This window comes from Xiphophorus couchianus, chromosome 17 (genome assembly GCF_001444195.1).
Source record: "Xiphophorus couchianus chromosome 17, X_couchianus-1.0, whole genome shotgun sequence".
NCBI classification, from domain to species: Eukaryota; Metazoa; Chordata; class Actinopteri; order Cyprinodontiformes; family Poeciliidae; genus Xiphophorus; species Xiphophorus couchianus.
In genome coordinates, this window is record NC_040244.1 from 5,807,453 (window position 1) to 5,834,427 (window position 26,975).

Consider the following 26,975-nt stretch of genomic DNA (forward strand, 5'->3'; position numbering starts at 1 on the left):
GGGCATTATAACGGGGAGCCGTGCAGTGAGTGAGAGCGACAGAGACCAACAGGGGGAGAGTGAGAGAGAGAGAGAAAAGAGAGCGAGTGGGAGGGAGGGAGACTGGAACTCTATTCCACACAGACAAACCCACAGAGGCTCGCAAAAAGCCGTCTTGCCTGCAACACACTCACTCTCTTCCTAACACCGCTTGCAGTGGATTCTCCATCTTACTACATATGTCTGCAGGTAAGCAGCTGACATTCTCTTGTGCTCTTAGATGTCTCTGTTTAACCCTGGATGGTTAATTTAGCAGGCTTGCCTTCAAGGATACGGAACGTATGGGTTTGAGTCATACTGAATCTTGTAGATACTGAAGAACAAACATAGCTGCAATAACCCAGCAGGTAAAAAAAAATCTGACATACACAAACTAAATGTATTTCCTCAAAAATGTAAGAAAATTGTCAGTGTGTTGATAAATAGAGAATGATAAATTGGTAAGATGAAATCATTTCTATAAGCTGTCATACAAGGTTAATGACAGTGTCTCTCAGTGTGACATTTGGAAGAAAACCATGGTAACATATTTCATTAGCATGTAATTCCCTGGTTATGGTGTATCCATGACTGCTCATCCCATTTTCAGTGAAGCATACAGGGAATATTTGCAAGCATGTGCATCTGTTTAGATGTCAGTGAAACAGGAAACATTCTGGTTGAGATGAACTGCATGAGAAACTGCCCATTTGCAATCAAGAGCAAAATCTACACTTCTTCAAACGCAGCAGAAAAACCCAAATGGTTCTCAAATCTGTGAGATTACCGCAACGTCTTTGACTTCGGCTGTCACCATGGCAAAGGCAGCCAGTGGAACGTCTGTGCCAGAGAGCATCCTTTAAAGCAATCAGCTTCGGTGCATTCATCAGAGCTTAGATTAACCTAAGCGACTACCCAAATCAATAAATGTCACACTCAAGCTGTGTTCAAAAGCTTATTTTAAAGTGTCAGAATACATTATGTAGTAATTCATAAGAAATGCTTAGCGACTCGCTCTAAATGGTACCTTGTATGTACTAATTGGGGCTGCAAGAGCACGTGCCAAAGAAAACGCAAGAAATAAATCTTGTTTGTAAACAGAGGAAGTCAGGGCGGTAAAGCTAACTGTGGTTAAGTCACCTGTTAGAGTCTAACTTGTGGTGCAGATCTTTAAGAGAGAACAGTGTCTTATTTTTTTTTTTTTCCTTTTACTATTCGACAAGATAGCAGCTTTCATTAGGGTCGATAATGTCCAGGGACTATTGACTGCAGCTGGTTGCATAATTCAATCTGTGGATCTGCTGCAACTCATGAGTTGATTATGGGACCTCTGATGCGGAAGATAAAATTCTAAATAATGGGAACTTGAGCCCCAAGTTCCCATTAGTCCCGTGGGTTTTGATCAAACTAAAGGCTGCATATTCAATTCTTTGTTGAGTAATAATAAACATGGGCAATGTTAAATACATTGCAAAATGTTACATTTTACAGTCTTGTGAAAATGTAAGTGGTTGCACACAGCAACAAACAAAAATGTTTTCAGAATTATTTCTAAATATATTATTGCAATCTTCTTCATTCAAAATTCTTAAATATTACTTTAATAGTACCGTTCATGCTACTATTACCACTTCTATTAAGAATAAATAATATAGTTTAAAGTGCGACTGTTCATATGTTACCTATTTTAGTCACCATAAAACAACTTCAGACTCAAAAACCTCAAGGCAGCATATGCAAACATAAAGAAAAAAAATGAAGAACTAAGAATTAAAGAGAAATTAGTCCCAAAACAGTTTACAGTGCCTTACAAATTCTATTCATGTGTTTCACTCAGGAAGATTATTGTGTTTGTGGTTGCTTCCCCCACCACATCCCGTGTTAATAATCATCAACTTCTGTGTAAATAACTGCCTAATGCACACATGGTCATCCCTCAAAACATCATTATGGTTAATTGTTTCATAAAATGGTGTTTCAAGAAACCACCATGGCATTTTTAGAACTGGAGTTGTATAAAAATAAATTTTAGTGTCAATTTATTGCTAATGACATTTTAAGTGGTTCTGTTCACAACAAAAACGTCAACTGAGGTAAAATCTCTTGAAGAAAACCTGACTTGGGTTCAATCTGACAGTAGAGAGGAATAAACTTGCAATGTTTTAAAATGAAGTGGTGAGTAGAAATTGGCAAAGGGGCAAATGACCTTAGCTCAAACACAAGCAGCAGAAAAAGATTAAACTTGGAGCTTAGAATGTTAACAATAAAACTATCAAACTGAGAATGTTACTTTGTATGTCTACTAAAATGGAAGAATTTGTTTGAGTATATATTTACATTTTGACTTTACACTGCGTACATTTTCAAATGCTTCTATTTATCATTTTTAAAAAGCTGCTGAAGTTCATTTAGAGAACTGTTTCAAAATCTTGGGGAACCTAAGTCATGTTTTAGTTCACTTCAATCTTGTTCTAAACATAGTGTGGGGGGGAAATAACTCAGTAGTAGTAGTGATTTTACTCAGGGGGAAGCACGATGATTCATTCTAAAGTGCAAAACGGATCTGGAATGTCTGATCTAATCAATGTTTATGGTAATGTCTGGGCAATAAATAGGGCATCGTGTTGCTGCTGTTTACAAAACATTAACCACTTAGTTTAAAATTGAGTGGGGCAAATCTACAATCATATCTTTCATATGTTAGGTTTGATAAACTAAAGAGAACTTCAGAAAACTTTTTAGGTATATGTGTTTTTCTCACAACAGACATTTTCTACTGTTTTGTCTTAGGAATAAATGTTTAGTACTCAAACAAAAAACTTCCCTCACTTGACATGAAGTGCCTCCCTGTTGGTTTAAAACACCCAGTCACATTGAATATTTGCAGAACTGACATCTGGAAAAGGTCACTAGATGGAAGACCGTGACGTTAAATAGCCTTACTTAAAAAACATGCAAGACCATGAGGGGAAAAAAACATGTGTGCCCACATGCAAGAGCACTTACATATAACCATGGAAATAATACTAGAGTGAAAAAAGTACTGCTTGTAAATATGCACACCCACACATGCAGGAAAAAAGACAACTATCACCCACAGCAGTAGCTATTTGCAGGAAGGTGAATTACTCCATTATACTGGACTGGGTCACTGATACACAAACCAGCTAAGAGCAGGTTTGTTAAAAAGTAAGGACATGGGCAACTGTCAGATCATCTCAGTTTGTGGCTCCACGGATTGTAGAGTCTACTTTTTAGCCAGTAAGCAAAGACAAACAGCTCTATTTCTGATAGTGTTTCTCTGTTTCACCTCAGGTTTTACAGCATTTTCCATCCTAATTTTAACTATGTGATCATGTTTTTTCCCTTTAAATAAGGGCAACTACAACTGCAGCATTACGATTTAAAGATTTGAAAGACTTAAAGAGGCAACATTCTGACACCAGATCAGTAAAACAAAAGAAAAGCAAACATCCATACAGAAGTAGACTACAGCAAGATGAGGGCAGATTATGATCAAGATGGCTGCTTGTGCTCAGAAAGTGAATCAAAAAAGGGATTCTGATAAACACGCAGAAAGACTCTGGCAAACAAAGATGCACATGACAGAGACTGCTGCAGTGTTGAGCTTCTCTCTTGCACTGATAAGTGTACAATAGAATAATAATATGGTGGTTTGAGTTTTTGTCTCTGTTCTGCTGCCTGTATTGTTTGCTCTGTGCACCTCTGCTTCATTGAATGCAGCACAGCATCAGATTCATCCTTCCATCTGAGAAATGGAAACAAAATAACAGAAGGTATGTGGTTAATTTCCTGACTGACACTTGGTACACTTTAGTTCCATCTACGACCACAACTTAACCAGGCATGAGTCAGATGTGGTGGGTGATTACTAAAAAAAGAAGGATGGTAATAACATGGTGAGGAAGCTATGTGGACTTGCTTGTACATTACTCAAAATGATGGAAGTGACAATCAAACTGATTATTTATGACAGGTAATTCAGCAATTCATCATTATTAGATGACACTGCAATATATTTTAACTCATAACCTCAATTGCTTTGGCTTGGTCAAGATGGAATAGTTTCTTCTTCTAGTATCACTGCTTTTCTTTTATATGGTAGACTTTTGTAAGTATTTCAGGGTGACAGGAATGCATCTAAGGGTTATCGAGTCCTTATATAACTAAAGGTGTGTTCATATTCTCAATAGGATGTTTGATGCCTGAGCAAGTTGGCATGCTTGTTCATTAATGAATAAGCAGCCCAGGAGACTAAAGATGCTTTTTTTTAAAAAGAAAATTACAGACTGAACAAAACTTTGAATATCAATATGAAGTGGTAAAATACAGTTTTCCCAAATAAGTCTGTTTGTGCAATTTGACTCTCCTTTTCCTAAATTATTATAATCCACAAACTTCTGACTTAAAGTCAAAACTCCATCACTATGCACTCCTGTTCAATATTTAAGATCAAACTTGGAATCTGGAGTACGTTTCAGAAAATTGGTATGGATATAACAAAACATAACCCAAAGATTGGCAATACTGCTGAGGATGCAAACACTAAGGTTGCAAATGACTGCCATATTGCTCCCAAATTACTACTGCTATGTACAAGTCATATAGTGGTAATAATTCAGAATATCACAAGGCTTGATGAGGTACAGATATCCCAGAGATGCAGGAAGATGACAAACCTGCTGAGGTGAAAAGAAACTGCCCCCAAAAAAGAAATAAATGGAGGTACTGTCTTTCCGTGTACATTGGGTAACATAACATAATGGAAAAAACCTGAGTAGCATTTGTTAAATCTATCCTGCATAGTGTTTTTCACCTTTTTTGAGCTTTCCTTCACTTTAAGATGATGAATGAAAGTGATACTAGTGAAATGTGAGAATGTTAGCCAAACTAAATTATGCATACCTTCTACTGTTTTAATGATAAATATTTTATGGCAGAGCAACTGGAGAGAAAAGATAACTTACTTCAAGACACTATTCCCTTTAGCTGTTTATTTGTATTAGAAGCTGTTGACAAAATCTCTGAAGAAACCAGAAGGAAGAGCACGCGTGGGTGTTTACACCAACTACAGAACAGTACAAGTGGGCAAATAAGTACACAGTGTGCAAACATACAGACTGAAGTCCAATCTCAACTACAATCACATTTCTGCGTGTCTAAACAGTGTGCAGGTTGGTCACTGCAAGCTCCAACAAACGACTACCAAAAATAAGCATTACCCCTATGGAAACTGATCTTCACGCCGCTCAATCAAAGTGCTAAAAGTAGAGTATGTGTGGGAAGCTCTGTTTAATCCTCTGTTAGTCAGAGTTCAGACTTTTATTAAGAAGGTGTCGTTCATCTGTAGAGGTAAAAATACAGGGAGAAATGGGTGGTTAAACAGGTAGTCTACTGACCACTGAGACTTTTTTGGCTCATAAATGATTAAATTTGTGAGCCTTTGGAAAGGAAAATAATTTACTTAAGACACTAAAGAAACATGACATGAATCTGCAAAAATAAGTTGCGAATCAAAAAGAATAGGTTGAAAGAGCAAAACATTATTTAGAAAGAGACAAAGCATCAAAGAGAAAGAGGGCTTCGTAATCGTTGCAGATTTCTGGGAATATTGATGAGTTATTTTTTTCACTCCCACACAAATACCTTTGTTTGAAAGAACGAATAAATCTGAGATTTAAAGACAACAAGGCCAAAGCCTGCTTATGTTCAGAGGAAGTTAAGTACAGCTGAAGCACACAGGTTGTTGTTCTCCCAGGGGAAATTCCTTTGGTGCTCCAATTTTTTCACTGAGGCAACACGCTGGTGACTTTAAACCATGTAATGTTTTACAAAAGAATCGGAGATCCCCCTGTTCTTAAGCTGACTAGCCAGACTTCAGTTCTTCAGTACTCCAGCTCAGCTTAGAGAACATATCACTGCATAAATGGATGGACATGGATGAATCTGAACATTCTCCAGCTTAATTGTTTTTGGTCATCAGGTCTAAAATACAGTCTCTTCTGGAACTTCCTTTGTAGTTCAAAGATATATTTTTTTATCACCACAATTGTACATTCTTCCTGCATATGTTATGCTTGAATGCATTTTCCCTTATGTTTCTTCTTTTATTTAATTGTAAAGCACTTTGAATTCCTTAATGTACTTAAATTCTTTGCATTACTAAAAATTGGTGACATAACAATCTTAGCTGCCATCTGACTTCAACATTTGGTTGTCATGAATTTGATCTTTTCAACACTTAAATAAGTGGGCCACTAAGTAAAGTTCTTCTTTCAAATGTGTTCCTCGGAAAAAGACAAATGAACTGATGCCAACTCTTTCAAGTCAAGTCAACCTAAATGTTGCAGAAGAAAAGTGTGTCACCAAGTGTCCTGTGTGTTCTTGTCTTTTAGGCCATTTAGTAGAGAAGCCAGCCCTACCCGCCTCAGGGGTCAGAAGAATAGAGAACAACATGTGACAATCACTGCTTCGCAGTCGACAGCATGCTTCGATTCCTTTGGACCATGGCTCTCTTCTTCTGGTATTATTTGCTACTTCACAGCCGAGCTCTGGCCGACGAAGAGGCCACTGGGGAACTGACACCATCAAGCAAAAATTCTCCTGAAGAGAAATCTAGCATTTACTCGTGGCTTCCATCCATGCCCAAGTTTTCCTCCATACCAACATTTGGCATTTTTGGGAGCTCAGGTGGCAAAAATGAAGATGCTGTCTCAACTACAACTACCAAAGGGGTAACAGAACTAATCGGTCTCTTTCAAGACCACACGGGATCAGGAGAAGGAAGCAATTCTGAGGAATCTCAACAAACCACAACATTGGCTCAAGGGCACTTTATGAGTGTGACAAAGATAAGAACTGAGCCACCTCCCACTGGGACATCAGATTTGCCATACAGCAGCATTGCTCAGAGCAACACTGAGACTTTTGTTTCTCCCACAAGCAGCCATATCAGAAATACTCAGTTCACAAACAGTCCTCACAGAAGTAACACTCCTGAACAAAACACAACGCATATGCTAACACCATGGAGATCCACATCAGCAGAAACTTCTATCACAGGTGCCACTGAAAATCCCCTCCCCAATAGTGTTTACCGGGAGACCATCTTTCATACAGAAAGGATTTCTTCAACAATCCCACCAGAAACTACAGTTCCCACTGCCCTGACATGGAAAACAGTCCAAACCACAACACCCAACCCGGGACTGGTGGAGACTATTCAAACCAGCACACACCTTCTGGGGCATGATACTCTTCCAGCCATTTCAGAAAGTAATTTTGTTGGGGAACAAGAAGATTTATCTGTTAGTGTTAAAGAAACATCAGAAATTCACTCCACACAAAGTAACTGGAACTTGGGCTTGTCTGAGATTAGTCTGGTGAACACTGAGCAGCAGCCAGGGGTTACTTCGACTTATCTAAAGACAGGTCCTACCATGGTAGAAGGCACAACCTCAGACATTAACCCCACACAGAACCCTTTAGACTTTAGTTTCTCTGAGACCAGTACGGTGAACTTCGAACAACATTCAGAAGTATTTTCTGCTGCCCTCAAGACGGATCATAACTTAGAAGTGGTCAGGACAACATCAGAACTATACCACATACAAAACTACTTAGACTTGGGCTTCTCTGAGACCACTATGATGATTGATAAACAAGAGCCAGGAGTTTTCTCTTCTACCCTCAGGAAGGATTCAAATTTAGTGGTGGCGACCACGAAAGCAGAAATCCAGACTACACAAAGCCATTTGAACTTGGGCTTCTCTAAGACGAGTATGGTGAATGCTGCACAACAGCCTCAAGTATTCTCTACCACCCTCTGGATCGATCGTAATTTAGCTGTGGAATCCATACCAAGCACGACTCAAAGCCAAAGGGCCAACTTTCCAATTGTAGAAGGTAAGCAGACTTAAGCAAATCCACAGAGACTGAATTGATTAAATAAATGTGATCAATCATGTGCAGGCAGGACTTTAGTGTTCCATAGATGTTTGTCAAAAGGCTACTGATAGTTTTGCTTTTTTCAGTGATACTTCTGCTACAAGGATTGACATTTATATAAAACCTAAATTCTATTGAAAGTGTAGCAAATTAATGCTCAAAACTCTTTTCAGTCTAGTAAAAATATGCTATTTATCTTCTCATTCTCAAATCTATCAATAATCAATCTGACAGATGAATAATCTTGATCATGAAGCTTTATTGCATAATTTAAAGAGAAAGGAATAACATTTTTATAATATATAATCAGAATACCTTTACTCAGAATGTGAAATGTCTGCAAAGGTCAGATTTCTGAAGTTGTATGTAAGGACAAAAATACAAGCCTTGTAATCAGCTTTAAAATGATACACAGATGAGTACTAGTTTTTAACATGATATCATGTTGTTTAGTGGTCAAATAATTGGTCTATTGTACTTATTAAGATAGCTGCCGGCACTATAAGGGCTATTGGACAAAAAAATATCTGCTGTAGAAACACAGAAACTAAATTACACAGTCTTATTAAATTTCCAAAGCATCCCTAAAGGATAAAGAAATGGAATTCATTGGGCAATATGCTGTGGGTGACACAAAAGACACTTTGGGTGATGTGTTGTTTACTTATCATCTCCCCTAAATCCTATGTTAATTTTCTTCCAGCTGTAATCCATCACACCCTGTTTCTAAGCCTCTTTATCCCTCATACTACAACTTTAACCATCGATAAGTTTCTTAAAAGCATAACCCATAAGTAGAAGGCAATCTAATGTGCAGAGTTTACCAATCGGGAAAGGAAAAGGTGGTGAACAAACCCATCTAGTGGAAGAGTATGTTTCAGCAGTCCCATGTTTGACATTGAAACAGTAACACCTTTTTTTCTGCCCATCCCCCATTACTGGTGTGAGGCTGGTGTCTGTATGCTTAATGAGATTTCAAAAGGAGATGCTCCTGCATGTACAGACACATTCATCATGTTAGGTCAAAGGTTGGGCAAGAAAATCACGAGTCGATTATTCCAAGCTAGGGAGGCTTTGGTATGCATTTGATGAAATCATGATTCATGAGCGTCAAGTGTCTTATGCTGCCAACCCAACCCATGTCTCTTATTATATTCTTTAAATGCACCATGCCATTTAAATTAATTTTACACTGTAATTTATTACATTGTATCATCCTATTTTCTTTTCGGAATAATGTGAATCTGCTTGGCATTCCTAAATCCCCCACATGTTTATCCTCACCCTGATTGAATTTCAACTTCATTAATGTTGAGCTATAGTTTGTTAAAGTATAAGTTTAAGATTTTCTGAATCCATCAAGGCTGATTATGAATGCTTAAATCGTTTCCAGCTTTGGGAACTGATTTTTAGTGTTTGCATATTTACAAGTAATAGGACATATTATGAGGTACATAGTGAAACTTTCTTTTATTATCAGCTGTGCTGGAATGCAGTGATCCCAGATTCTGATCTTGCACCCTGTGCTGAATCTGCCGAATGTTTTGTCTGTGGCGATTGTTGTGTCTGCTCTTGTTTTCAGCTGTGCATTATACTGTGGCAAACAGCAAAGAGAGGGGGTTTCAGCTGGGCAGAGAGGGCTTCTGTGTTCATGTATCAGTATTCTGAATGCACACTCAGCGAAACCACCATCTCTCCTGTGGGACCGTCTGTTTGCCAGTTGCCATTAGGATGGTGAACGGGCTTCTTGCCATTTAGACAGATCCCTCCCTCCCCACCCCATTTCATTTTTAAAGTCATTTTATCTTTTTACAAACACAAATCCCTTTCATTTTGGTCCATGGACATAAAATTCAGCTTTAGGGTCACTGATGCTTGGAGAGGGTTAGAAAACAAAAATGCGTGAGAAAGAAATACATATAAATGTACACACAGTACCTTACGATTAATGGGGATTAAAATAAGAACTACCCAGTTTTTGCAATTTGAGTAATTTCATGTCTGAAGATGTTAAGCATCTTCTCCACAAAAACGTGTAGTTTTTCCTGCTTTAGAAGAGCATTTGCTATGTGACCTTGCCCTTGAAAAGGCTGTCAGGGATGAAAACGAACAGCAATGCTGCACATTTGTGTCAGATAATCCATTAAGGCACCATGCAACACAAGCAAACAAGGGCAATTAGGAGACAGTAAAAAAGAAACAGAAGTTGGGGATTAAGATTTTGACACTAAATTTTATACTCACTTAGATAATATGTAAAACTGACTTTTTTGAGCTTTAGTTATAATATTTTTCCTTCATCAAAAACATACCTGTATGTAGTGTTACTTAAATTTTTTTAATCTTTGATTTTTTTCATGCATGTATGGGGAATCCCTGAATCAGTAGTTTCTAAAACGTGCCACCTATTTCCACAAAGTCCCAGAAAGCTGCAGGCTCCAGCTGAGCTTCCGTCTCGTCGAGCAACTTTTCCTACGTCTTTCTCACTCAGCTCCTCCAGACCAGAAGGTACAAGCAATTTATAAACACCTGCTGAGCTCATCATAGGAGTTACTTCTTATTTCAATGCTACAGCACAACATCAACCCTTCAAATGTTGTAAAATAAAAACAAGCATGCTAATTCCACCCTAAATGGCAGGAATAGAAAAACTGAGGCTTATTTTTCCAAAGGTATTGCTCTTTTCTGCCACCGGAGGCACTGAAATAAAAACTCAATCATGACTGACATGAGTTAAATGGATAGTCATAAAGAGCTGTAATCCAGAAATCATTGCCCTGTTTTTTAGATATTGTTTGATACCTAAAAGTAGAAAATTATCCAATCTTGGGAATGTGAAGGGGAAATGTGAAATTGTGCTTATCAAAAACTTTGTTTCATATAAGCAGTGTAAGAAGCAGATATTAGGACAATGAAAAAAAAAAAACAATAAAATCTGAATTATCTTAAACCTAGCAGGGGAAAAAATCCATACATCATAACACAGAAATACTTCATTCATTCTAGCGTGTTTATCTATACAGTCATGTCAGACTGACATATAACAGGGAAAGCAGGGCATCTCTTTATTTTTGTTATTCTCGATTAGATGATCATACTGCTGGTTTCTTCTATGCTGCCCTCCATTCTCTGCTTTCTTTGTCTATTCAAGCTCAGGGTATTTTTAAGAAACCCGCGAGTGTTTTTCTTTCAGAAAACTCACTCAGGCTTATCCTGGTCATGATGAAATAAGGAGCAACATCATCTTTCTGTTGAACATAATTGGGAGCTCTAAAACATTACATGAAAACTGCTGAGCCAAAATCAGTACAGATGGCTCAGAAATCTTTGTTTCAGTTCTTGTAACGTTAATGATTATGATAAAACTGATTTGCAATTCACAGAAAGGCTTGCTAAAATTTTCTAATGTATTGTGATATTTCATGACCTATTTCTGTAATCTGGCATAAACAATGAATTGCAAGAATTTATAGTGACATCGCATCAAAGAAAAGTCCAACACTTATCGTAGATATAAAACCTTTCATATACTTGAAAATGGTTAAGGAAACTGAGCTATCTGACCTCTTTAGGACATGATAAAAGCAAATTATACACAAACTCATTAGTCACTAAAGTAATAATTCAGCACTAACATGAAAGAGTGACCTGAATAGCAATGAAAGAGGAAATTTAGCTTCTTCAGCTTTTCTTACAACCCCTTGTGTTTTTATTTTCCTATTTAAGCATTCTGTACAAGCAGTCGATCATTAGAACTGTTGCCTATGATGAGCTAATAACCCGAACCCTGACTGTTCTTACGGGATTAAGTCAGCTTGTGCACATGTTTATTCTCATTAAACCATTTGCAGCAGATTTTATTATACATAATTTAATCTCCTGTCACATGCACATGTGATCCTGTCTGTAACCGGAACTGAGAAACTGCGCTGAGCTGCTTGTGTTGTCGACATAAAGCACTAACCCTCTCATCAATTTTTAAAAGCTTATCTATATGTGTTTCTAACTGCACAACTAATCCACTGTTTGGTTTATCTTCATCAGGAAGAATTATATTTAACATTTTTCAACAACATCTAATTAAGGTTTGAACATTACATCCTTACAAAACCCTGAACAACACTTGACTTAAAACAATTCTCCACTTGTTCTCCTGTTAACAATCATTAATTTTGTGTGCTGTATAGAAAGTTTACCCACAGAACCCTAGAATGTTTTAAATAAATCATGAAATCTCCCAAATTAATGATATTTATGTTGATCTTAATGTTTTTGTAAACCTCTGACCGGAATTGTACCACTGACCAATATCAGAATATTCTGGTCTGTATTTTCATACACAGGTGATAATTATTTTCCTCATTTTCTTTGCGGGAGTTACCAAACTGTGGTTTAAAAATCTTTTCACACAGTCGTACCTGGTAGGATTGGTATTTAACGCTGAAAATATAAAAAGTTACAAAGATATACTTAATACAACGAAAGGATTTTTTACATTTTTCTTAGGTCATGAAAAATCTTCTAAAACTAATATTTCTTCCCTTCTGGTTACACTAGAAAAGAGTCTAGATTTGTAGTAAGCCAGGATGTACACACCCATCCACATAAGGATGTCAATGTAATTAGACCACAAAAGGCCCAGTCTACTGTTCTATGGATGGCTGCCTGCAACTAAGTGGTTGATTGACCAATTCTTGACAGAACTGGGTTGAGAAATGTAGTCGTTCCATTTTCTACAGAGTTAAGTCTTAGATATGCTGTGTGCAGAGTGAAGAAATGGTTAAGCTATCCTTTGGAAAGCTTCAGGTCTACTAATCTACTTTTCTACTCCAGAGATGCAGTGCTTCGTGAATTAAATTACGTTGAGATCATTATGAGGTGAAACTGCGTGTGTCTTCCTAGAGCTACCAGGCAAAGAGACTAAGGAAGAGGAGGAAGCTGTGGTTACTTCAACTACAGACGGGGATGCTGACACACCTTTGACAGACACTTCCACATCATCTGCTCAGCTACAGAAAACATCCACGGAACACAACACAGGTAAGAAAACACACCAGCAACAAATCACAGCTTCTTTTAAATTGCAGTCCTAGTCAATCATTTATTTTCAACCAATTAAGACTGCTTGCTGCTTTTTTTATATAGGCTAAGCTATCCTGCATGCTTCTATACCTGAAAATGTGTGACGAGTACCCTGCATCATTTCCTTGTAACCATTAATTGCTTCCAATGGGAGAGGAAAGCTGCTCACACAAGCTGGCTGTTTAAGAGGACACCAGAGAGCAGAAAAGATAGGGATCGATGCCCACCCACTGAACAAATACGCCCCAGAACTGTTCTCAGATACAACGAAAGTAATTGGTTCAAAGACAAGCAGCTATTTTTTTTTAAATAATAAGCACTTATTTTATCAACTGATGACATAAAAGGCTGCCATTTTTTTTTTTCAAATAAACTATATTTCTTTCTACAATCTGATGTGACTGGGTGACAAACGGAATCACTGCTACTAGTAACACACAAGGATAGTTACTCCAGCTAGAACAGAATTCAAAGAAACAAACATTCCCACACTGCAAATAAAAAAATAGCCTTAGATGAACAAGAAATAAAAGACAAAAACCATCTCTTTGTACTTCAACCTCATGCCATCTTTCACTCTTAATATGATTTTTATATCTATGCAAATTGAAGAAGTATTTTCAGGGAATATTTCAGGTATCAATTTAAATCATAGTGATAGTTAGTTACATTATCCTCATTATTGTTTCTAGGATGAAGTGTAAAAGTGTAGGTCCATGAAATATTTACATAATATCAAATGATAAAATATTCTCATGAAGCCTGTTTTATGTGTGGGTCGATTGTAAATGTACATAATTATGAAACTTATTTCTGTTCAGACACATTTTTGAATGGATCCACTTTTGGCCCAGATCACAGCAGCAGATGTAACCTACATTACCTCACCCAGAATAGCAGATGATGTGATGTGATTTTCAAAAATAGACCTGTCGAATTTTCCACACGTTAATAATGAAGAGATACGTGCCACTTAATCTAGTAAGTCAAAAGTGAGTGGGGAAAAAAACCCGACAAATATTCTAAGTCTGTGAATCTATTTATTTTCTAAAAATACCCAAAGAGATTGATGAACCAAATTTGTTGTTACACATACTCTTGCCAGCAGGTCTCTTTTCACTGCATAATAAATGATTTAAGAAGTTGCTGTTGTTCAATAATTACCCTGAAGTAAACTTGTCCTCCTCCTCATAATGTTTAATCTAACTTCCCTCAGTGCTCCCATTTAATTGCTTTCCCAGAGGTGAACCTAATGGAAAACAAAGACAAACAGCTTCCAACTACACAGAGATTTTAGTTTTATGAGGCAGAATAAACTTGCAGCCAGTACAAGATGGAAATGGGTTTTATAGTCCTTTGACAATAAAAAGAGCACTTTGTGTGCATTACTTTCCCTTAGCTTTAGGTTAGGTGCCTCAAGTGAGACACTACAGTCTTTAAAAGTGACAATGGAAGAAATTACAAAATGAATATCCATGTGCACAATATGATTTTTCCACATTTCTATTACTAGTCTTCATCAAATATTTGAATAAAAAGTCTCAGTTTAGTTTTATATGAAATAAACCATGTGAATTTGGTCACAGAGGTAGGTTTATTTTTTTAGGGAAAAAAACTGGAAAACTATCCTTTTTCTTTAATTCAAATATGTGTTGGATGAATGAAACTGGGGGTGCTAAATACAACAGCTTACATGAAAGCATCTTCTTTTTGTCTTCTACAATATTTATAATCTTTCCCTTGGTATCCATCATGGTTACTTTTCCGTCTGCTTCTGATGTGTCAACTTAGCTTAACACGAGAGACTTGTTAGCACAGGAATGTGTCAGATAACCAAGCAGCATGAAGTGGAATGTCAAGCTCCCATCTGTCCATGTACCGTAGGCACCCACACAGCAAGCCGGCAGATCAAATGTGACGCCAGCTGACAAGAGCAAAGAAGAAAAACGTGGGCCTAATTCATCGCCCATCCCTGTTTCCACTCAGTCTAACTCGTTGGCTTCCAAGCCCTGAAAAGTAAACAAATGGCTAGACAAGTCACTGACCTAACACTGTTCCTAACCCCACCTACTTTATCAGCAGGCTCCACATTTAAAATACCTACTGTTTTGGCTGAAGTGTTTGTTTTACACTTCAGCCAAATTTTCTGTACCACTACTAAATGCTATGGCAAAATCACAGAACTAACATATTGTTGGAGTATTTGACAAATATGTTGATAAAATGTCAAGCACAGGTTTTTAATTTGCCTTAACGTTTTCATTTAATCACCAAATTCATTATGTTTTATGGTAATATGAGATCATGCATGTACTTTCAACATGAGTCTCTGTAGCATTCAGCAAGACATCCTGTAGCCTGATTCTGCCTCTCACTGCTGACCTTTCAATCCCAACTCTGCTAATTAGCAACAAGAGGAAAAGCTAGTTAGCAACCCTGGGTACTAGGCATAATATCCATTTTAAAAAAGCAACCACAAGCACATTTTTGATGGCATACCTTTAATTGTAGTTTTATTTTTTGTCCACTGTGACTATTTTTATTTTGGTAACAAAACAATATTAGCTTTATATGTGCTTTCCATGTTCCGTTTCAGGCTAGCTCAGATTTCTGTGTGAAGCGTGTTGCATTTCAAAGAGCCAGCTGAATATTTCTATGACTATGTTTGGATATTGACAAAACTCAGGACAAAACAACAGACTCTCTGAAATGAAGCACTAGTGGCTCACGGTGGGGTCATATTTCCATAAGCTTGAAATTTCCATCCAAGCCTGGGACAGTTATCCAACACTCAGGTCAGAAAACAAACAAGAAAAATGATAAAGACAAGCACCAGGCCAGGAAGAGAGAAAAATAATGGTTTTAAAAACATATTAAGCAACTAGGTCTAGGAGGACAAGATAGAGTCATTTAATATTGTTACTTGAATGTCCTCTTTCTCCACATACCTCAAGATGACCACATATTGTTTGAACAACACCCATGAGCATTGTGTGATACAGGCAAAATGCATTAGAGGGTAAGGGTGTTTTCCTCTTATGGAGAGAATAATAAAAGGTGTTTTTCATCCTTTCTTTCTTCACCTGCAGCTCCAAAGCCAGACATTGTTAACATAACAGAACTAGCAGCAGTCATGCATTTAGTCTATAACCTAAAAGACAGAAAAGCCATCAGAATAAATAATATAAAGCATGCAAAATTACTTGCATATTTAATACTTGTAAAATAAAACTATGTAACTTGAAAAACATGGGGAAAAAAGCTTAGTAGCATCAGATCCACCGATGAGTGTTTCCCCTAGTTTTGCCAAAAGAAAATTAAAACAACAGCACTGAACTAAGAGAAAAACACAAAAACCTAACTTACAAAAGTGAAGAACCTGAGACCAAAAAAAATGTAAAACCGGACTAAAAACTTAGCTGGAGTTGGAAAAAAATTAAGACAACTTCAATTTATATGGAAACATTTTGAGGTTTTGTGGTGCCAGGGGCAGGACATCTATAGTTTTAAACTGGCACCACAAGGTTTGATGAATTCTCCAGGTATTGCTAAATGGAATATAACCAATGTTTTTTTCAGTTCTATACTCATGTAGCTACTTACACAAATTAGAAAATGTGAGGAAGATCCTTGTAACATGAAAAGAATTGCAAAAAGGTAATGCTTCACACTTCTTTGAAGCTGCCCACAGTGTGATTAACTGTGCTGTCAGTTTATTCTGGCTGCTGTTTTCTGTCATTGGGGGGTCCATTATAGTCCCCGACTGTTCATGAAGGTGTTATTGTCTCTGATAAGCCAGCAGCAAGATCACTAATGAGTCTGTGTGTGTGCAAATCAGATGCTGTTTCTCCCCATGGGTTGCACTAGCTCAGCCATAGCAGCCAACTTAATGATTATTATTATAAAAAAGAACAAGCAGAAACATGAGAAGCTCTGTGTTGTGGAGTCTGAAAAAGAGACATGCTTTCTGTATGAACTGGTTTGCATTCAAACCACATTAGCATACTACAACACGGCTTTTTTGCACATTTCACACAGACATGGTTACTCCCAAATCCTCAAAGCTAAATGAGTTTCTTTGTAGTGCCAAAACATGACGAACACGGTCATAAGTAAGTTACATGGAAAGTCCAGATGGCTTATGTAATGCAGGAAAAAGTAGTTCTGTGGTTGTGACACACACACACACACTTTTCTGGGCCTAGCTCAGTTTAAAGTTGTGAACTTACAGGTTTTTCCAGGATTAGCACATTACAAGCAGCATTATTTTTGCAGTGTGGATCAAAGCAGATTGTTTTCCACTCTTGTTCTTACAAATAGCTAAATGTTGTGAAAGAAGATTTAGACCAGTTCTCCAGAGTTGTAAATAATTCATCTTCTTGTTCTGTCTTCCCGATTTTTGACTGTCATAAAAATGCTATTAAGACTATCAGTTATGCAAAGTAAATTTAATTGTCTCATCATCTGTCACTGCAGGTATTCCCTCTGAATCTCCATCATTACTTCTGTACACTGAAGACTGGACATCTAACCTACCAAACAGTGACAGCACCTTACTTCCAGACTGCAATAAGGAACGCTCTGGAATCTGCAACCTCTCCTACACCTGGGATGCCACTACTTCCCTGAGAATGAAACCCACACAAAATATCACTGCCACAAACCAGTCAACCAACGCCTTCCTAATCCCAGCTACACCCATGTTGGTGCCCTTATACACTGACTGGAACAGTGCCATAGCGGCCTGGGGCCTGGCATGGGAGGCCCATGTCTATGGTGCAGGGGGAGTCTTTGCAGTGCTAACACTCACCTCTGCACTCAATCTGCTTTGCTTGCCACTGAGATGTCCATCTGGGTGTGGCTATTTTGCTCTAGTCAGCCTGTTCCTTCTAGCTGCTGCATGCACCAGGTCCTTCTCCCTTCTTTATGATGCCTATGGCCACCAGGATCGCATATCCTCCACAGAGGCATCGCTCATGCTCTTTGAAGCACCTTTTCCCTGTCTTACTGCAGCTTTCGGTTTGGTTTTTCTTCTCCTCTCAATGCGCTCAAGAATGCAGCTCTCATATTCAGCCTTTCAGAGACCCTGTTTCCTGGCCTGTCTAGTTGTCTTGCACTTTGCTGCTGCATTTGGTCCAGTGACTTTCTTGAAGTTCTACCGGCAAACGCCCCCTTTGTGCCTCTTTCTGTCGCTGATCTCTCGTGGAGCCTTTGTGGCACTCGCAACATTTCTATCTGCTGCCTATTTTGTTTTCTATATCTATGTTCGGGCAGACTCAAAACACATCTATCATCTAAACAACACATCTCCAACACCAGCTGAACGCTACAACCGCTGCCCATTTGCTGAGAGTCGGGATTGGAACCGTGCAGCTATAACCGTTTGTCTTTCAGCATTGTTTACTTTAGCTTGTGCAGGACTGCAGTTTTATGCAATGCTTAATGCTATGGGTGTTATTGGTGGGCAGGAGGTCTTCTACCCTTGGCCCTGGTGGGCCTTCCAGTTTAGCTGTAGACTGTGTGAACTTTTGGTCTGTTTCACCTTAGCTTTAGTGGTTGCTCAACCAGTTTTTTGTTCCGACCAGCTTCCAGCAGCTGGAAGTTGTTGGACTGAACTCCTAGCATCCAAGTCCCCCATCCTGCCTGGGACCTACCAGTGGACACTCAGCCAGCAGGAGAAGCTTGCTATTGTTGACACTGTTGGACTTGGAGAGACAGAAAGCCTTCCACTTTACACTCTGATGGATGAGAGGCTTGGAAGCAGCCTGAATGGCTTGGACCTCCTCTACCACAGCAACCGGGCCTTAGTATATCGAGATCTTGACTTGGATTTAGGGTTATTGGGTTCAGAAAAACCTGAGGACGGGGGAGGCAGAGAGCCCTCAGGTGGATCTTCATTTTCAAGCGACTCCACTGCAGACCTGCGACCCCCTTCACCAATCAACTTGCGCCGTAGCATAGACGAAGCACTGTTCAGTGAAGCATTGTTTCCCATGAGCCTCTTCAGTCCTGTTAGACCTATTCGCTGCAGTGACACATCTGTAAACAACCACTGGACGCTTCCAAGCAATGGCCCCTGTGATCCTCTCTCCACCGACTCCAGTCTTTATCGACCCTCATCCTGCCTTGAAATGGCCACTCAGCTACAGTTTTCTGCCAGCCAGTCTCAAGGCGTAGCCACAGAAGGGGCTCCAACATCTCCCTCCACAGGCTCATCCTCCAGCAATTCATCAGCTGAACGTTGGAGAAGCAGTTCCTCGTCCTGCTCTCTGTACCGTGCCTCTCTTGATGGCTCCTCTCTTGTTCTTTGCCCAAGTTCAGAGAGACATACAAGGCAGCTTCCACAGGAAGGCTCAAATGTGGCCTCCCATAACCCACAAAGACACTACCAAGCTCTGGGAGCTGCCTCACAGGAAAGCCTGAACCTGTCAACTGAGACAGATCGATCTGTGCAGCAGGAATTCATTACAGTTTGCAGACAAATGGATTCCTTAAGCATCTGCAGTGAGACTATAGATTTATAAAAACAGACTCTTATTAAGAGGGACCTGAAATGAGTGTCTGCTTTGTGCAGCAAGATGATTGAAATTTGAAATGATATTTGATAGTGCATGTCAGCTTTATGTACTTCTTAAACACGATAGCTGCAAAAATGTTTCAGGAGGTTTGATAAGACTTCTTGAGGATTTAGTGAATGTTCCTGTGAGTCTAAGTGCCAAGACTGTCAAAAGCCAAGAGACTGTTTGTAAATTTTACATGTCTTATAAAAGCAGGTGATGGTAGTTAAATTAAGAGTTACTTTTATTAAGGGGTGATATAATAAGGAGGTATTTGTACAAATGTTTTTATGGCATTCCAACATTCCAATAGGTTGTACTGTGACAAATATAAGCTCTTACCTGCTACTGTTGTAATAACCTACATAAGTTTAGTTATTATAACAAATACTTAGTCTGGATGTTTTTTTTCCAAATGTAAACATCTCATATCTACATGTTTCTCTGAGGCATGGTGCAGCAGTGCCCTCTGCTGGCATGTGAGAGTATATTTAGAATCTGTTTCAATACAGTGTTGTAAGAGTGTGTTAGCTCCTTACAGATTTCATCAGTATTTGCTTGTTTTTTGCCACACATAAATGTTTCAAATAATCAAACAAATCTTGATGTTAGGTAAAGATAAAATATTAATATAAAATTCACTTTTCAAATGAGATAATTTAAAAAAAAAAAAAAAAAGGTTCTCCAAACCAATCTGGCCCTGTGTGAAAAAGTATTAGAACGGTAAACCTTATAATTGTGAAAACCTTCGTTGCAATAAGTTCCATTAAGAGCTTGGAGCATATACTGTATGCTAAGAATTTAAAAGAAATTGTCAGAACTCACAGATATCTGTTTAATCACTTGGAGAGATTGGTGCTGCTGTTTTTTCTTCTGGTTAAGGGAAGCAGAAAATACAAAGTCCAGTATTTCACTAGAGTTGGAAGTCAACTCCCCCTTGCTGTAGATGGTGCAGCAATGAGCTGGAAGTGGGTCATGAGTGAACTGAAATGAGAAACAAAAAACACAGCATGCTACAAAGACTTTAAAACTATACAGTATAATCAGTTACAATTGAGGATATCAAACTTACCGTTCACTGGAATTCAAGATCCAATGTTCCGTCCTTCAATGTTAGTGCAAGTAACTTGCAGCAATCCTAAAGAGGTAAAAAAAAAATATTTATTTACAAGGATAATATCTTAAAAGCCTTTGTTGTATCATTAACATTTTTATTTAATTATACAGTGGTAGTGAATTAACATAGTTCAAAAAGAGAGGGGTACTATTTGTTGAAGTCTGTGTTATGACTATTTAGAGCTACATTTATAGCATAATACAGCAAATAAAGTTAGATGCTCAAACAGACCTTTTAAAGAACAAAACATCCAGTCACTGTACGTTGTCTAAATTTGCCTGTAATTTAGCTTTGTAACTTTGAGAGTTAAAATTTGATGGAGTCAAATAAAGATTATTGTCCAAGTAAGCTGTTTTTAATCATGTTAGCCTTTTACCTGAGGAAGTTCACTACCCAACTGAAGCAGGTCATGCCAACCTGCTGTGTGCCTAAATTAGTTTATGTGTCAAGTCAACACTACTTACCACGTGTTAGTTTCTGTCGGGGTTTTTTTTAACACTAAAAGGTATACTTACGTTGAAAATGCCGCTCTCACTATTTTTGCACTAGGTGAGGGTTTGAGAAATGGGGCCCCTTCAGGGAGTTCTGCGCATGTCGACCTCGGTGGTTGAAAACTCTCAGGCTGCTGATGTTAGTTCAGTAAAATTGATCAAAATGCCCATTTCGTCAGACAGAAATCAGGAAGAGGTCTGGATAATATAAAGTGAATCAAGAATTGTGTTAACAGCTTATTCATGTTCTAACACAGATTGGTTTTGAGAGCTGGTTTCCTTTGCTAAATTAAAGTTTGATTACTGGGTTCGGTTTGCTCTGGTTGTCTGTCAGAAATATTTCGTTTGATTAACCAAAACATTTCTGTGTGACAAAAAAAGGAGATCTGTACTTTTTCACAGCACTGTACAGTCCTCTGACTGGCATATTAATTTAAGTTGAAATAAAGCGTTAAATATTTGTCTTCTTTTTCTTAAAATTAAACATAAATCTCATTGAAAAGAAAAGAAAGAAAGACAGCAGCTCATGCACAGTATTGTATTTATTTATTTTAACATATTAAAAACAGCAAAAGCAACTTTCCTCTTATGAGAGTTTTTACTGTAAACATATCCTAAAATGATCTTCTTCAAAACCCCCTGATGGATAATAACTGAAGATTTCCCCATCAGTTTACAAAAAAAGAGAGAGAAGGTTTTTGGTTGCAAAATGTGTCACTCTGTGTCAACAATCGCTGAAAACTGAAATTTATACAGAGAAACATTAATAAAATGTCAGTTGTGCTTTGTGGATGGACTAACAGGACTCAGTACTTCACAATTAAGACATTCTGGACAGCTGAATGACCTGTTTTAAATAGGGAATCTGGAATAAATAAGCAGATTCTTCAAACTTATTGTAGGCATTTGTTTTCTGCAGTCAGTCATGTACATTTTTCTTGAAAGTCATTGTAGCTGCAAGCACTGTTAGTTCACCTTGTGTGGGATGGAGAAACTTCGTAGGGTTAGAGAGAAAAAAAAAGAAAAGAAAAAAAGTCCAGTAAAAGTATGGCAAGGATATCCACTTTGAACAATTTCTAACTCCAACATCAACCGAACGACGAACAAAGATACTCAAATAAAATGTGGCAAGAACGTGTCGCTATTCACTGCGCCGACGTGTCCATCTCTATTTCAAGGCATACCTCTGGTGAACAGATAAAAACGCAACAATCCATGCCTGACGGGAAAAAAATAAATGAGCTAACTGCCGCAACAGTTTTGGTACTAAGGTTTAAAAAAATTCAAATAAAAAGAAGTGTAGATACACTTGGCAGTATGTTTGCGATCTAAGCAGAATATAAACACAGCCACGCTTGGCTCAGTGGAAAAAAAACATGCATTATCAAAAACCTTCCAGCTGAAATCAAAGTCGCCAGGACTCTACAGGTTTAATATAAAGAGTTTTTCTCTGAAAACATATTCAGATTACGACCAAGGAAATAGTCACTTTGAGTGTTTATGATTGACCCATTATACATCCTAAACATAAATTATGTTCATTAGCTTTTGGTGCCCTCCATGTTAAATATACCAACAACACTGAGATGGGGCACTGCTTATTTGGCTCAGAATGATTGAATTTCCAAAGAGGAAAAAAAAAAAAAGCCCCCACTGCAGATCTGCCCTCTATTCCGATTCAATTAACAACGATGACAAATGACTCAATTGTAAGAACGCACTATACACCAAGTAAATAACGTACTGTAATACGAGCAGCATACATCTGCAATGACCTAGAATTATTACTCGGAAAGGTTTGCCGTTCCAGACTGGCACGGTGCACAAAGAGAGACGTGCCATCATGTGTTCTGCACACATTACAGTGTGTTGTTGAACGGGGATGGGTTAAGGTTCAGGTGGCGCGTTTGCTAGTAGGCGCGGGACCCAAAACGAGCCACAAAAAGATGCTGCTGACCTGCGCCACGGCTGTTTCTGACAGGACAAATACAACACAGCGCGCCTTTACTGTAACCTCACACAACCTGGAATTCACACTGCTGTTTCTCTCACGACTATCAGCCTCACGCACACGAACCTGGTGTGGGGCTGCACACTCATGAACCAAACAAACAAACAAACAAAAAGACTAACAATAACCCTGATGCGCCACTTCGTAAGAGCAAAGTCTGAGGTGTTCAGAGACTCGGTGTAGGTTTGAAGATTCTCCATTTGCTACGATGCCGTCCTCTACCCCAAATCAGCCGTTTGTGCTAAGTGAGCGAGTGGGCTTAACGCAGAGGAAGCAGAGAGGGTGTTGTTGCGGATTTTGGCAGAAGTTTTTAAAACATTTGGTCACTGTCAGATTGGATCTCCTTCACTCTTCCTTAAGTTCCATTTAGTAAAGTCGCTTCTCATAACTGTGGAGGCAAAGAAACAAAAAGATCAGAATTTAGTCTGTAGGATGTCATTCAGCTTAAACCCAGACTTTAGAAATGTGCTTCGCATAAAATGTCAATTTGAAGCCTTGCTGTGAGCAGAATCATAGCCAAGGGAAGAATGTTACAAATTCATCAAGCCTCTAGTTCTGGCGCGATGAATTTGTGTTTCAGAAAAATATGCCTCTTAAACAAACAATTTGATGTTATGTCACTGTGGTTCATTTTATACAATTGCTGATGCACCATAGAGTGTAAATTTCCAGATCTTTGGATTCTCTCTTCGATATAGAAACCTTCAAGAGGTTGAAGAGCTAAAGAACTTAATTCCAGATATTTAATATATTTTGATTTCTTTTCTGAAATTACATTTGATTTGTGACTTGTTTAAAAATTGTGCTACAAAAAATGCTTTTAAAGAAGAGAATTCAGTATTTTTGTTTTATACTAGAATTATACTTTTTTTTAAGTTACTTACGAGTGTAGTCCATGAACGCCTCCCTCAACCTGTGCGGACATAGTTCGCTTCTCAAACTTCAGTTCCCCAGAGTACATCATAGAACTAGGAAAAAAAATAAATCTAATTATTTTAATGTAGCATACATAAATATTACACGCGTGCTCCAAATAAAACAGAAACCCCACCGGAGGACAGACAGGCTCTTTGCTCCGATGTCCTGGCAGCCATGTTGGATTCCAGCTATGAGGTACGGTACAAACTTATGGATGGAGCCTTTGTCCTGGACTGAGCCCGACACGCCCTGAGCGACCTTCACCTTGTCACCCTCACTGAAGAGAAGACATCACCCGCTTAAGACTCACTTCACCCAAATATAACATTTGTATTTAAGACTTTTTAGCTCCCACACACCTAAAGTAGCGCTTCTGGCTGCTGGTGCTTTTCTCCATCGCATCCAGAGATCCCATACCCCGGTATTTCTTCAGTCGCACGCCGTCTGAGAAGAAGTACTCTCCAGGAGCCTCGGTGGTCGCAGCTAGCAGGGAGCCCATCATAACTGTTGAAGAGATTTCACACATGGTGGCATGAAATAGCTAGAAATTGGACGGGGCTGTTTCTCATGGTAAACATTTGGGCCTCACCAGTCGATGCTCCCAGAGACAGAGCCTTCACCACGTGACCCACAGTCTGAATACCGCCATCCGCAATCACTGGAACGCCAAAACGTCTCGCGTACTCTGCTACTTTATACACAGAGGTTCCCTGAGGACGCCCACACGCCATCACTAAAAGGAATTAAGAAAAATAAATAAATACAGTTGATGCAGGGCAGTCAGTCTGCTGTAGTGGACCTGCAGTCCCATAGCTTTGCAAGTGATGAGCAGACTGCAAATTTTTCTGCATTGCCATCTTTGTGCTCAATTGTCAAGTACCTTCCTGCGTGATGCAAATGGAGCCACAACCCATCCCAACCCTCAGAGCATCCACACCGGCATCGATCAGATTCTTGGCCTGGGCTGCTGTAACCACTGCGGGGGGAGAAAAAATTTATAAAACAGCAGCAATTCTACCCTTGCAACATTTTGTAAGAAAGACAGTTCCAAGAACTGTTAGCAGTTGCTTGATTTTAACTTTTAACCCAGATACTCAGCTATTTCCAATTGCAACAAACTCACCGTTTCCTCCCACGACTTGTAATTCAGGATGCTTTTGTTTAATGTAGCTGATCATGTTGATCTGATACACTGAGTTGCCCTGTGAAGAATCCTGGAAATACAGAAACATTTTTTGTTTTAGGTAAAAGTATACCACACTTCAGAAAGTTCTGAATAAAATATGAACAAATTACTGTATTTTCCTCACTATAAGGCGCACCTAAAAACCTTCAATTTTCTCAAAAGCCGAGAGTGCGCCTTACATATGGACCAATATTGAGCCACAACAGATCTCGTAACTACGGTAAGCAGCCGCCGACTTCATTTTCCCCCGTAGAAGAAGAAACGCGCTGGGTTTTGTGTAAAGACCCCAAAATGGCTCCTATTAAGAGACGCTTACGACGCAGAGTTTAAGCTCAAGGCGATCAGTCACGCAGTAGAACACGGGAACAGAGCAGCAGCGAGAGAATTTAACATGAACGAATCAATGGTGCGGAAGTGGATATATATTGTGATTCACTAACGTTTGATTTACCGTAACAGGATCAGACTGTTTTTTACGTGTTTACTGAATCGAGGAAAAGTTCCCCTCCACTATATGTTATTCCTAGCTGTTGTTAAAAGATAAACTGTGTCACGAAAATACCACGTCACTTACTTTACCTCGGGGAAAATAATATATAAAATATATATAAATAACACCTACCAGCACAACCACATCAACCCCAGCCTGCACAAGTAGGTCCAGTCTGTATTTGTCATCCTCCCGGGTGCCAATGGCAGCACCACAGAGAAGCTGTTTGCGTGAATCTTTTGATGCTAGCGGGTAGTCTCTGTTCTTCTTCAGATCTGTCCTGGCGATAATGGCCACCAGCTCGTCATTATCATTCACAATGGGAAGCTTGCCTGAAATGAGAGTGTCAAAATGAGCTTAGGAAGCAACACAAGAAGCTCTGCTTTAACACGCCAATGTTTACCTTTTTTGCTCCTCTGTAAAATATCATTGGCTTCTTTGAGCGTGACGCCAGCTGGAGCTACCACCAAGTCCTCTCTTTTCGTCATAGCCTGGAAGATTGCAAGTATGATTACGGTAACAAAACAAAATCAATGTGTGAAAAACTCCCAGAAATGTTAAGCAGCACACCTCCTCCAGAGGCTTGCCATGGTCCTTCTCAGAGAGGAAGTCGATGTCTCTGGAGGTGACAATCCCAACCAGCTTGCTGCCCATTTTTCCCGTCTCCGTGATGGGAATTCCAGAGAAACCGTGTCTTACTTTGGCCTCAAACACATCTCCGATCGTGTGACGCAGACTCATTACGACCGGGTCTGTGATAAAGCCCTGTTCGAACCTCTGGAAAGGAACATAAAAGTAAATGAAATCATGAATCATTTTGTGGCCAAAGTGCGCTTTTGTTTGTGAGTAAAGCAGCAGACGGAGCAAAAACAACTCCACACAAGTAAGAAATTGTAATACACCGCACGCAACAAAAAAAGGGAAAACATACACAGCAATAACAAAAACATGCATCACACACAGAAGGTGAAAGTTACCATATGCTATATAAAAAAAGATATGGGGAAAAAAATTAGGAAAAGTCGAGAGAGCAGCTTCAGATTAATCATTTGTACTTTATTCCATTTTGGTAAGATTTGACAAAACAAAAACACCACAACAACCTCTGGGGTCAAAATAAAACACAACATGCATGAC

The 26,975-nt window shown here is 38.8% G+C and overlaps 2 protein-coding genes across 7 annotated transcripts in view; one reads left to right on the top strand and one right to left on the bottom strand.

The window, feature by feature from the left end:
- On the top strand, nucleotides 1-22,879 carry prrt4b (proline rich transmembrane protein 4b). The gene is made up of 4 exons (XM_028043638.1): nucleotides 1-228; nucleotides 6,435-7,944; nucleotides 12,889-13,026; nucleotides 17,545-22,879. Exons 2-4 carry the CDS (start codon nucleotides 6,525-6,527, stop codon nucleotides 19,590-19,592), a joined length of 3,606 nt encoding a protein of 1,201 aa, XP_027899439.1. The 5' UTR covers nucleotides 1-228; nucleotides 6,435-6,524; the 3' UTR covers nucleotides 19,593-22,879.
- impdh1b (IMP (inosine 5'-monophosphate) dehydrogenase 1b) overlaps nucleotides 21,763-26,975 on the bottom strand; it is a 12,388-nt gene continuing 7,175 nt past the window's right edge. For 4 of the 6 annotated variants that reach the window (XM_028043645.1, XM_028043643.1, XM_028043641.1 and 1 more), the window contains 11 exons: nucleotides 26,816-26,821; nucleotides 26,409-26,615; nucleotides 26,242-26,329; nucleotides 25,971-26,170; nucleotides 25,286-25,376; nucleotides 25,043-25,138; nucleotides 24,752-24,895; nucleotides 24,522-24,666; nucleotides 24,296-24,439; nucleotides 24,129-24,212; nucleotides 21,763-23,632 (listed from right to left, as the gene is read on the bottom strand). In XM_028043645.1, the coding sequence (XP_027899446.1) occupies nucleotides 23,611-23,632; nucleotides 24,129-24,212; nucleotides 24,296-24,439; nucleotides 24,522-24,666; nucleotides 24,752-24,895; nucleotides 25,043-25,138; nucleotides 25,286-25,376; nucleotides 25,971-26,170; nucleotides 26,242-26,329; nucleotides 26,409-26,615; nucleotides 26,816-26,821 (1,227 nt within the window). In that variant the 3' untranslated portion in view covers nucleotides 21,763-23,610. The remainder of the gene's footprint in view (nucleotides 23,633-24,128; nucleotides 24,213-24,295; nucleotides 24,440-24,521; nucleotides 24,667-24,751; nucleotides 24,896-25,042; nucleotides 25,139-25,285; nucleotides 25,377-25,970; nucleotides 26,171-26,241; nucleotides 26,330-26,408; nucleotides 26,616-26,815; nucleotides 26,822-26,975) is intronic. The other 2 variants (XM_028043646.1, XM_028043644.1) reach the window with 1 other exon arrangement.

Coding starts and splice junctions, on each gene's coding strand:
- prrt4b (XM_028043638.1), top strand. CDS start 6,525: ATGCTTCGATTCCTTTGGACCATGGCTCTCTTCTTCTGGTATTATTTG. Junction 7,945..12,888: donor CAACTTTCCAATTGTAGAAG/GTAAGCAGACTT, acceptor GTGTCTTCCTAG/AGCTACCAGGCAAAGAGACT. Junction 13,027..17,544: donor ATCCACGGAACACAACACAG/GTAAGAAAACAC, acceptor CTGTCACTGCAG/GTATTCCCTCTGAATCTCCA.